Source organism: Thunnus thynnus, chromosome 17 (genome assembly GCF_963924715.1).
Source record: "Thunnus thynnus chromosome 17, fThuThy2.1, whole genome shotgun sequence".
NCBI classification, from domain to species: Eukaryota; Metazoa; Chordata; class Actinopteri; order Scombriformes; family Scombridae; genus Thunnus; species Thunnus thynnus.
In genome coordinates, this window is record NC_089533.1 from 14572397 (window position 1) to 14585373 (window position 12977).

Here is a 12977-nt window from a genome sequence, read left to right on the forward strand (position 1 = left end):
GCAACACACATTTGGATAATTGCGATGAAAAAAGGATAAAATTTGACTCCAGGCGCTATGATTATATAATTACCTGTTGTTAACATCTCTTTTAGTAGTGCTTTAAATGTTTGTGGGTTAAAGTTATATGCGCTCTTTGTATAAAAAAAGTGGTAATCATGTAAACTGAGGCAATTAATATGAAGAGGAAAGATTTTTAATTGATATATATGTTAATCACCGACTGGAGGATTGGTGGATTGCCTTAGATCAACCCTATACCGAACATTTAATTATGAATTAACTGTCAATGCTTTGCTGTAATTCCTATTAAAGACATTTAATCCCATTTAACTCCATATGCGCGCTTTCCTGTCGGTGTATATCTGCGCTAAATAGTCCTTTGTTTACATGCAGTCCCCCCGTCTCTGCGGAGGGAGGCTTTTGGTAGTGCAGTGACTCCTACCAGCTGTTTCCCGCCTTGAAAGCCATCCGATCAGCTGCATACACACACACACACACACACACACACACACACACACACACACACACACGGTCATGCAGAGGGAGAGAGCAAAGGGGAGGGAGAGAGAAAGAGAGAGAGAGGTAGAGCGCCACACACAACGAGGGAACCCCATCAGCTGGAAGTCGAGTAACATTACAACTCTCAGCAGCCTCAAACTACTACATTACACATACGAGGGATTCATATCTTCTTTGAGGATTTAACCCGCGTCGGATCACGGGATTTTTGCTCACTAACGTCATCATTTTTCTTTTATTCTACGGTGACTGTTTTTGCTTTTTTTTTTGGAGGGGGGGGGAAACCAAACTGGAGAGAGGCGAGCATGGAGTATTTCATGGTACCAGCTCAGAAGGTGCCCTCCTTGCAACATTTCAGGAAAACGGAGAAAGAAGTGATTGGAGGTCTTTGTAGGTGTGTATAAACGCGCTTCACCCTGCATGCTGTGTGTATTATTATAAGTCATCTGTTTGGAGTGCGCGCACTTAGCGACGGCGCTGAGGCAACATGCTCGATCTGATCTGTTATTATGTACACGACCCGCTCACAGGGAGCTGCGGGCATTAATTGTCACCAAAGCCTGAAATAATATTGCGTCCGGGCAAGTGGGGGCTCCGACTTAGACCGCAGCAACCACCCCGTTATGTTATTTCACACATTTGGCTGCGAAATCGATGCATTTTGTGGCTAACAAACATAAACCACGTGGTTCCGTGCACACCACGCTGCTACTCCGCTCCAGAGCGCATCACTGCTCTATTTATCCTCAAATTATCCCCAAGTGACACCTATAGGTGCTGTTATTTGCATAAGAAAGGGTATGATTATACGTGCGGGTGTTATATATAGAGAAAGGGTCTAGTTTTGCCGCACACACCGCGAGGGCTGCAGATTTCGCTCAGAGCGATCCGAAGTTATTGTGGGTAGTGCGGCCATGCTTGTGGCTTGTACTAAAAGCGATGAGGGGGTCTGGCGTTTGTTTCCTGTTTATGGCGCCCTGTTCTCCTTCACTCCCATCGTGAAAATGTACAACTGTTGTCAAAATTGGCCACACTCGACGTGGCGATAGTTTAACTGGCGTTTCTGCGTATCTTGTTCGCGCCGTGGAGTCGCCTCCACTGCGTCTTTTCATCCCGCACCTCTGCCATGCTGCCTGCCGCATTGTTGTAATGGCGGAGGATACGAAAAGTCTGCTTGGAGCACGGTGGTGGTGGTTGTGGTGTTGCTAGCGTCTGTGAGGACGAGGGGAGCTTATTGCGACTGTTTAGAGGAGTCACACGTCATACGGTGTGTCAGTAAAAGGGACACTTGGCGTTCGCGAGGAGGCAGAAAAATTATAAGTGGCGTTATTAATAAGGGGGTGTGTATGTCGCGGAAGGCCCGTCGATACGTCCGCAGCCCTGTTTGAAGACGGAGGCGGAGGGATCTGCAGCTGCTGTTTGCTGCTGCTGACAGTGAGACAGGCAAGCTGGGAAATGTAGTCCTTTTTTAATATGTTTTTTTTAGATCGTCTAAGCGTTTTTTATTTTCATTCCTACAGAAATGAGGAAATATACCCCCCCAACTAACTCAGATTGACTTCATACGCTTATTTAAACTTAAAAGCAATGGCCTGTGTAACAGAAAGTGTTACTCTTTTATCAAGTAAACATGAGACCATGTCATCATATAATAAATAGTTTACGACATAAAAACTCGTAATAATATAAAATAAAAATATCCTAATAATTAATACCCTATGTTAATAAGAAAGAAATCCACCCAACAGTTTTCAGGGCTGCAACCAGTGATTATTTCCATTGTCAGTGAATCTGCAGATTAATAATTTGGTCTATAACATTTCAGAAAATAGTGAAATGTAGGGCTGGGCCATATAGACAAAATCAAATATGATATTTGTGGCCGAATACCTCAATATCGATACTGCGACAATATTGTTGAGATGAATATTGGTGCTTTCACAGAATATTTGCACAATGATTTTTGCTAAATAATCATCAGTAATGTGGATACAATGACTAAGTGGGTAAAGGCACATAATAGAACAGCTAGAACAGTGTGGAAAGTTCAGAAAATTACATCACTTTACTGTAATGCAGCCTTTAAAACTAGGAAAAGAACACTTATGCCACATCACGATATTATGATAACCAAAATCTAAGACGATATCTAGTCTCATATCATGATATAATATCGATAAATTGCCCAGCTCTCGTGAAACATGTCCATCACTGTTAGCTAGAGTCCAGATGATGTCTTCAAATATCTTCTCTTATGCGACCAGTAATTCAAAACCCAAATATCTTCAATTTACCATGATGCAAGAGAAGTGAAGCAGCAAATTCTCACCATACAGAAGCTGTACCCATCAATGTTTGGCTTTTTTTTTTTTTTGCTTAAAATTTTAATTAAATTGACAATTAATTGGTAATAACAATAGTTGGTGATGATTTACTGCAGATCAGCTAACAGATTAATCAACTAATCATTTCAGCTTCACTCAGTTGCCTTGTACTTGCAACTCCTGTTCTATGCTTTAACTCGCACACATACTGCTCCTCTGTACTGGTTTGTGTTTGTGTCATATGGTGAAGTCCAGGCCCAGTTGGTCATGTTTTGGCAGTGGATGTGTTTGCTGGATGTGCCACCGCAATGTGCGCACACACACGCATACACACAACTTTTCTCATCTGTGTCTGCACAATTGTTCCCAGTGTTTGCACTGAGGCAGCTGAGTCAGTACAGATAAGAGCTTGGCTAGAGAGGGTCCCAGAGATACTGAGCTCGATACAGAGGTTGTTAGAGGAAGTTCGGTTAGAATTTCCCCTCAACTGAATTACAGCAGGTGGCTTGCAGTGGATTTTCTCTACAATTTCAGGATGGCAATATTTACAGTCTGGGTGCTGCTTCAATTACATCTCAGAAAAAGTCTACTGGAGTTACCGGCAATGGTGCTACTGAAAAGATACCTTTTTTTACGCATGTGTGTGTTGTGAAATGTCAACACTGCTTTATCAGGAGGAAACATTATCACTCATTAAAAATCTAAATCATTACTAAATCGTATTGTACATATGAGTGTGATACTTAAACACCTGTTAAGAAATGGCAGAGGAACAATCTTGTAGCCCCACTCTGTGTTTGCACAAGGCTTCAGGGAGAATGCAGGCCAACATGGACTTAAATTTTTGCTTTAGGGTTAAATATTTTAGTAATTGTTTTAATCCACACATGAATAGTTAGTCATGGACTTAAAAGACTAATGCACGCTCAATATGTGTTAAAAAATTGGTGATGTACTTTGCATTTTTAGGTCCATTCCGCTGTTTGTGGATGATGTGTAATTAAATAGAAAGATTTTCCTGCTTACCCTTAGTTTTATGTACTAAGGTTTTCACATGCAAAATTCTGCTGCCATCCCATTACAGTGACGTAACTGGAAACTCAACAGCAATTTGTGTCTCAAGAAACAACGCCCTGTCCTGGTTATTGTGGACAATCCGCAGACATTACAGTAAACAATTTTAATTACATTTTCCTCTGGTGCAAAGTAGTTCTAATAAAACTGTTGACAGCCAGTCCCTCAAAATCAAACAGTACTAAAAACACTGGCAAAAATACTAAGATCTCCGATGACAGTAGCGTCAACAGATGAAGTCACAAGACATGTTGCATTTTGAGTGAGACAGGATTGCATTCACAAGAGTGCTGTATTTATGGCCATACACTCAGCTTCGGTTGCAAACAAGAATGTTACGGCCCTCTACTAACAGAAGTCGGAGTAGAAAAAGCAAATGAAGAGTCTTAATCACAGAAAAAGTCACGCAAAGCATTTGATACCACAAATTGATTTTGCGTAAGGTTATCTGAGGATGCAACATCTGAATAACATGGTCAAACTTTAAAGAACATAGTGACTGTACAGTGGTAGCTACAATTTAGTATCTTGTCAATGCTTGTTAGCCTACATGGGTCCAATGGAAGTGATTGCTGAATGGGTCGTTTGTAGGAACAAATTAGGTTCTAACTTTTTTTTTCTATTTTTGGTGCTCTTTCTATCATTGGATTAGGGCAAAACTCACCATATAAGGGTGATTTATTTTGTCTTTTTGTCCCACTGACTGTTATGCCCCCTACCTCCCCTTCTTCCTTAGTCTGGCCAACATTCCTCTGACCCCAGAAACAGCCCGGGACCAAGAGAGGCGAATTCGCAGAGAGATTGCCAATAGCAATGAGCGTCGGCGTATGCAGAGCATCAATGCTGGATTCCAGTCACTTAAAACACTCATCCCACACAGCGATGGAGAGAAGCTCAGCAAGGTGGGTCACAAAGAGAGGTTTGAATTGGACGATGACTTGGATGTATCCGTAAAGGTCTGAATTCACGTTCAAATGAAAACATTCTTCTTCTTCTTCTCTTCTCCTCAGGCTGCCATCCTGCAACAGACAGCAGAGTACATTTTTACTTTGGAGCAGGAGAAAACACGGCTATTGCAGCAGAACAGTCAGCTCAAACGAATCATACAAGTAAAGCATCATCATACAGAGCCCTAAAACTTCGAACAAATCTGGGCTTTTTTTTTTTGCCTTCCAGTATCATGAATTTCAGTGCTCAACTCTCTACAGATTCCCTAATCCATGATTTTATTCCTCTTTTCTCTTTGCTCTCCCCAGGAGTTAAGCGGTTCCTCCCCCAAGAGGAGGCGTGCAGAGGAGAAGGATGAAGGGATCGGCTCGCCAGACATCCTGGAGGAGGAGAAGACTGATGATTTGAGGAGGGAGATGATCGAGCTGAGGCAGCAGCTGGAGAAAGAGCGCTCAGTCAGGATGATGCTGGAAGATCAGGTGAGCAACAACCGTGACATGTAACACAATTTCTGCCCATTTCAAATGACAAACCCGATATTTTTTGACATGCTGACTCACACCTTTTTAAATCCTACTCTGTGTGGCAGATGCGTTCCCTGGATGCCCAGTTGTACCCAGAGAAACTGAAGGCGATCGCCCAACAGCTCCAGGAGCAGCAGGCCCAAACACAGAGCCTTGTCTGTCTGCAGCAGCATAAGCAGCTGGAGAGGGACCTTACTCCAGCCCACAGCCCACAGGTTTGAAACATTTGCATAGGAGTGTGACTCACACATAAACAGCAGAATCCTTTAGAGAATTATGCTCATGTGCTGATAAATTTAACTTTTTTTTCTTTTAAACCCCTGCTATACAAAATTGAGGAGATGGACCTTTTGTCAATTTGGCAGCTGTCAAATTTAGACTTTATTTTTTCTTGTTGAATATATACATAAAGTTGACACATGGGCATAAATTTCAAACAGCAGAACAAGGAAATAAATCCATTTAAAGATTTGTGTCTGCTTTAATGTTTTTGTTTTGTTTAGTCTTTGTTTGGTCTGGCACCAAATTCCATGCATGTTGCACACACACACACACACACACACCTGACTAATCTCACGGTGTATTGTAGATGTCAAAGAGTTAGAGCTGTCAACAGCTAAGACACATTTACAATGTGTTAAATAAGCAGCTCACACGTCTTTCTGCTGTGCCTGTCTCCTGTCCTGACAGCCGCAGTATCCTGTTTCTAGAGGCTGACCCTAACTGAACATGATGCCAAATCAATCAGCGCGAGCCGTCTGCCCATTTACTCCTAGTGGCAGCTGGGCACCGGTAGTGAAAGATGATTGATACACTCTAGATTCGCCATGCGCCACTTTGTGACTCACTAAGCAGAGTTGAGTGATATGACCTCAAATCAATATCTCTATGAATTGACAAAATTAAATCATTTTTTCAAAATTATATTGGGAAATGAATAAACCTAATTTAAAAAAAACATTTTGCTTTTAATACCATTACAGCCTGCTATCTGCTTAAATACCACATTTTAACTTTACTGAACTATTGAAACAGATATTTTTCAATAAAGGAATTACATACGCATCGCATCTACCATCAAAAACAATATAGGGAAATTTGACAAAATATGTCAACAAATGTTTAATTACTAGTTTGTTTTTTTTAGTTTTCAACCACATCGCACAGTTATGAGATGTTATAAGTGAGAACATTACTAATATCAGGTCAAAAGCTAGGTAGTGGACCTTGAGTGAAGAGCAAGCAGGTTTTTAATGCACATTTTAAATCGTGAGTTTGATGCATGTGCAGGTTGAGCGGTGTGACAGATTTGGGCAAGTGGCGAGTATATCACTCAGTCTCACATAGATCCTAAGCACCTGTTGTTAAGTGCCGCACTCATGAGAAATCTGAGCACCGCTTGCTGCACCATTTTAGGGGAAAATGGTTTCCCCATAAGCTTAGTTTTAATAAACACCTCTCAATTGCACACAGGGAGGAAAAAAAAAGCCTTCCCTAAACATTGGGACATGAGAAAACTTGGGTCAGTGTGAGATCTTAACATCTGGTCTGGTTAATATCCAGTATACTGTCCAGTTGAATTCACAGTTATATATGTATCTGTGCCCGTGTAGGTGTGTACACACTGCTTTAGCATGTTTGTATGTATTTATATTATATATTTATGGTAGTTTGTTACCATGATACCTGAGTGTGCTAACATCACTTCTTAGCACAGTGAAGTGGTGACATAAGCGTAATGTGTGATAATTGCTCCTCTCTAGCAGGTGTTGGCCCCGGCTACCCCCCCTGCGCCTACACACCATGCCACAGTCATTGTCCCTGCACCTGTCCAACCTCCACAGCCCCATCATGTCACCGTGGTAACCATGGGCCAGACATCAGTTATCAATACAGTGTCCACATCTCGACAGAACCTGGACACCATTGTTCAAGTAAGAAACCGAGAAACGGCAGATAAAAACAGAATTTGCTTACAAAGGTTGTTAAAACACCATTTTTTTTGGTTAAGAACATTCTGGTTTGGATCTTTGAAAAAAAAAAAAGTTTTTAAATCCGAACACTAGAGGGTGCTATAGTCGCTCACATCACTCATCTCTCCCTCGTCCTGTTTCTCCAGGCAATCCAGCACATCGAGGGCACCCAGGGGAAGGGTTGCGTCGGCGAGGAAGAGCAGCGGAGGGCGGTCATCGTCACTTCGGGGCGCGTCCTCTCCGACGCGGCGGGCTCAGACACAGCCTCAAACAGCGACGGGCCCGACGACTGTTCACTGCCCTGAGTTCAACCCTGACATCACGCACGCCGTACACTTACATACACCTATACACAAACACACACAGATGCAAATGGCCCAAGCAGACCAGGGCTACGGGAGGCTACAAACCCACAGCACTCTTGTTCCGTGGACGTTAATAGGGCTGGTAGACAGATTGAAGCACTCGACTTTTGTTTTTTTTTTAATACACACACTCTTACATGTTGTACCGTGATAGGCAGCCCGAATAGGTTTACACTTAGACACTCATACATGCAGTCTGTTCTGCATCTTTTCTCTGCTTATCTATAGCCCCTCCCCCCCCGCTGTCTCATTCACACATACACACACACTCATGTCTATTCATTACTCTATAGAAAGGTTATTAGAGCGACTTCTTCACTGACTGACCTATAAATGCTCCGTCAAACTGGATACTAGAAATTCAAATGTCTGCTAAACATCTCCATTAACCGCCGGGGCTTTTCTCTTTATTTGGCTCTGAAGCCACGTGACTGACAACAGGAGACAAAGTCAACGAAGAGCCCAGCAATGTGGCGTCATCACACCCCCAACACCGAGTATTTTCCACTTAAGATGAACATCCTTTTAACCTCCTTCTCTTCCTGACCCATCTGAGCTGTTTTTTCGAGAGACACTGTGAGCTAACAAGACTGTCTCAAAGTTCCACCTTTTTAGGCTTCTGAATGAAAGAATATGTTATTTTACTCTTGTGAAGTCTACTTTTTTCGTGTTTCGTTTCTTTAAGGCTCCCTCGGCCAGCAAGTTAAAATGATTGTACTGGAAGAAAAAGAAAAAAAAAAAGCACCACATTGACGGGAATTTAAAAGCTGTTCGCTTCATTTACTGTGAGCAGTAAATGAAGCGAAGCACGGGAGGAGAGAGTGCACTTACTGGTTCACAACACAATTTTTTTTTTTTGTTTGTTTATTTGTTTGTTTGTTGCCATTTTTTACTGGGCTGGGTTCCCAGTAATCCCACATATGTATTTGGCATGTTCTTCTTTTTACTCATGGCCTGACAAAAAAAAAAAAAAAAAAAAAAAAATCAGTGCTTTGACATTTCTTGACATCCTCCCCTCTTGAATATAAAAGCACCTGGCTTGTTAAATAAGCTAATCTGTGGGCTCTCTTGAGTGAGTTTCACTGGTGTGTATGTGTTTGTCCCTCTTAGCATTTTGAATCAGCAGGGCTTAGAGGTGCCCCAGACTCTGGCAGTCTGCAACAGCACCACTTTTGCCTTGAAATTAAGGCACACTTGTGTGTGTTTGTGCGCACAACACTCACACATAAATACGACTGACATACAATCACTTGTTTGCTCAATCTTAAGGGCTTGTTTTATTTAGCCCTTAAAGTGTAGTTTCTTGTCCAAATGTTGGGACATCTATCAAAGCAGAGTTTGCTTCACATATGAGGAAAAAGCCCAGTGAAATTGTTTGAATGTGCCATGGAGGTGACTGGGTAGACTACATGCTCTATGCATTTCCTTACAGCATTTGTTCTTTGTGCGCTTTATGTGTAGTGTACCATGCTATTTACATGTTCCTGCATAGATCTTACTATTAAATGTGTTGTTGTTGTTTTTTTTTTTTGCCTGAAACTGTTGGATGACAGACAGATATACATTAAGACATGTAACGGAGAGAGGCAGCAGCTTGCCTTACTAATAGCCTGTGGGTGCAGGGAGGCACTGTAAAGCCAGCCTTAACACAGCCCTGGGATCTGAGAGACATACTTGAACACTTGATCTGGGCCTCTTGGTGGCCACTTTGGTTTTCACCGCGCCATCCCACACAGGCTCGTAAAAACACCCTTGGTGTGTTAGAAAATGGTTTTTAATCCGTTTGAGTATTTGTTTTATTATGTTTGCCTCAAAAATGAACAGGTTGCTGATATACTAATTACATTCAAGCGCTCCTTATTACCCCCCCCCCCCTCCCCTCCCAATGCAAGTATTCAAAATGTATCTGAATACTCTGATTGGATTTACATGTAGATTGGCAACCTTTTTTTTTTTTTTTTTTTTACCCCCCATTGTGTGCACTACTATTACCAGATGTGTGGAAGAAAATTCCACAATTAAATGTTGACATTCCATTAAATTTTTACACATTTTCTTTTATACCAGGTAACTTTCAACAGTAAAACCTGGTGGATTTAGAGATTACAGTTATATTTAGGGCTTTTGACACATCCCTGCTATTTTAAAATTCCATTTAGTTACAAATTTATTATTAGAATCACCTGCATCAATGCATAGATGGAGCTTAGAACTGCTGGACAGATAATGTGTTCAACTGAACACAACTCATCTATCATTATTTACATCACAGAATCGCCCTTTAAAAAATATTGATGTCAGCTGCACTGAAATGCGTCATGTGTAAAATTAAATCAAGGGACGTTTTCCCAGTACTTATCAGTATAGGAAGGGGATTCCTGGATATTGAGAACATAGTTTGCGTGCTCTGCTTTTTGTAGAGCCTTTTGCTTTTTCCTCTGTGTATCTGCATTTGATAGTTTTTCTGCCGAAGCCCAGAACTGTTATATTTCCATCTGTTTTACACTCTGTTCTGTGCGTTTAGGATACGTTACGTGGACATATCAGATCGTCAGATGAGTGGGGTGGGTCTGGGGATCATTAAATGAGGTCAAGATTACAAAGCACTTACTGTACTATACTGGAGTCGGCCTCTTTCTTTTGTAAAAAGGGGCACCTCCTCAGCTGAAGCTCTTGAGGTTATGAGTAAAAACCGCACAGCTGTGTATCCCTGTTTCCCTCCATGTCCAGGCCTCCTATATCTTGTCCTGTTTGCCCCTCATATCTTCTTTGTTCTTTTGCAGAATCTTTTATGCTGTCTTTGTTTATCTGTCGTCAATATCTCTTGTCTCCCTTCACATTTTGCCGCTCCCTTCTTTGCCCCTCCTTTTGTCTGTCCTCTATACCTTTTTTTTTTTGTTAGACCTGTCAGTGCATATGGTCATCAAGAAGCTATTTTGTTTTTGTTTTTTTAAGAGAAATGTTTTGGGGATAAAGAGGCTTGTGCCTTTGTAAAGACAGAATAATAAAGTTTGTACTTTGTTTTTTACACATTGGGCCTTGTGTGTGTGTCTTTTTTTTTCAAAATGAGTATTTCAGTCTAAACGTTGTAAAAACTTGATGTGAAAAGACAACATTTATTATAGTAGTGACGATGACATAACTAGCTGAACTGATCTCTTCTGCAGCACTGGTTGGCTGTCACTCAAGTGGTACAGTTGATGCACAAGTGTCTATTTCTGATTGGTGGATGGGATGTTGAAGCCCCCCACCCTCCCCAGCTCAGCAGCTCATTGCTAAATTAAGACTGACCACCTTCTCTGTGTCAGTTTAAATGCACACCAGGGACAGTAGGTGGCATCTCTTGCCATCATCTGCTGACACGCCAAACCTCATGTTCACACCCTCACACGTTCATTCACAAATACTTGAAGTTTTGGTGTCAGTCCTTATGTTAGTGTTTGACTTTAAAATATATAAGTATACATTATTGTTAATAAGCTAAATCAGGGAGTGTCCAAAACCACAACAGTCAACTATATTACTAATTTTGCAAAATGTGTACTGGCACTTTATATGAAATTCTGCTCAGCGATATTGACTTAATATACAAGGTATTGAGTGACATCGTGCTAAGTGAGGTTAGTTTTGAACAGGGCATCTTGACAAAGTTATTGTGTCGATGGGCAAAGTCGGTGGGTATAGAGCGTGTAGACAAACTTGTGGCTGCACTTAGGGAAAAACTGCTTAGAAATGTAATTGAAATATGAAATGCCATCCGACAACAGCATTTTAATGCTCTATCGACAGGACTGTAGCTACCTTTGAGGACACTGAGTACATTTCCTCTGTTATTTTCTGTAATGTGGGTATTTAACAACCAGGGAGGAGTTTACGTTCTACAATTACAAAATTGTGGCTATTTTATATGTTGATTCTATTTTTAGACTGAAATTCAAATTCAAATTCAAATTTTAGGCCTAAAAAAACAAGTTTATATTTCTGGTAGGGTGAGGAAGGTTTCAAAAAAGTTTGTAGGCCCCACAAATACCTAATCGTACAGGCATCTGAATGACAAAATATGAAATATCCAATTAGTAATTGAATTAAAAGACGTTCTTTTTTGTGTCTGGGCAGAGGGGGCTGTTGGGGGGACTAGGACTCAGGAGCATTTCTAAAATCCTTGCTACAGCCCTGTTCATCAAGGCACGGATTATAAGCAAAAAACATAAAATGACACCTTTCTTAACCAGGGCTGGACTACAATTTCAACATGTCTGAATGAACCTACACAAGGTTTTACAAATGATCAGTCTGTATTCATTACTGATAGTCACCTGTATGATGTTATTTTCCTGCTAGTGACAGCAGCTCTAAAGCTGCACTCAATATTTTGAGAGCGTGCTTGGAAACTAATGCCAGTATTTGTCAGTCTGTAATTTACAAAGAATTAGAATTCATAAAAGCTCATCCAAAACACAGATTCCTCCATAAACAAATCATCATGCCTCTCAACCACTTCCCACCGCCAGTGAAGTTGCACAAGATTAAGGCAGTTTTTACGCACCAAAATGAACACGCTGTATTGTCTGGACACGCTTCCCATGTCATTTGGGATGGACATGCTCGAGTAAGAAACTCCTGCCATATTTTGGGGATTAATTTACAGTTGAGATGTTGATTCCCTGAGGAATTGTGGGATTATGTTCAGCACAGTGTGTCTGCTTGAGTGTGATAAAGCAGTAATCCGCCAAGCGTTTAGCTGTGTTAGGGATTCTAGGTTGACTCAGAGGTCTTTATGTTTCCAGACATACCATTTCTTCACCCTTCCCTCCTTTTTTTACATACACACATACACACACACTCACACACACACACTCTTATGATGATGACTTCCCCAGCATGCCAGCCAAGTGAGCATTGTGTCTTCCACACTAGAATAAGGGTTTGACAGCTCTCTCCAATGCCAGCTGCTAATTTACTTGCAGCTCATTTACTGCAAGGGCTCTAAAGCTGTTACAGTCATTTGATGATCATTCTCTGTTGGGCAAAGCAATCATGGCCACTCGTTGTGATTCTCTCTCTGCCTCATTTTGTCAAATTTAAAGTTACTCTTCCACCATTCATTTAGAGGCAGGCAATATTCATTTTCAATCTGTTTATGCTTAAAGGTATACTATGCAGGATTTTCCTAAAAAAACAAAAACAAACAATGTATAGACTCATATAAAAGTAATCCCTCTCAATCAAAACTTATGACCCACTAGA

The 12977-nt window shown here is 41.2% G+C and overlaps 1 protein-coding gene across 3 annotated transcripts; it reads left to right on the forward strand.

Moving 5' to 3' along the window:
- The first annotated feature begins 524 nt into the window (after positions 1-524).
- Positions 525-10758, forward strand: tfap4 (transcription factor AP-4 (activating enhancer binding protein 4)). 3 transcript variants are annotated; one of them, XM_067616291.1, is made up of 7 exons: positions 525-916; positions 4657-4822; positions 4931-5029; positions 5177-5347; positions 5458-5607; positions 7156-7326; positions 7512-10758. In XM_067616291.1, exons 1-7 carry the CDS (start codon positions 828-830, stop codon positions 7668-7670), a joined length of 1005 nt encoding a protein of 334 aa, XP_067472392.1. In that variant the 5' UTR covers positions 525-827; the 3' UTR covers positions 7671-10758. The 3 variants fall into 3 exon arrangements, with proteins under 3 accessions (XP_067472392.1, XP_067472393.1, XP_067472394.1); XM_067616292.1 differs by having other exon boundaries at positions 7159-7326; XM_067616293.1 differs by lacking the exon at positions 525-916 and adding an exon at positions 2400-4016.
- Positions 10759-12977: the final 2219 nt, after the last annotated feature.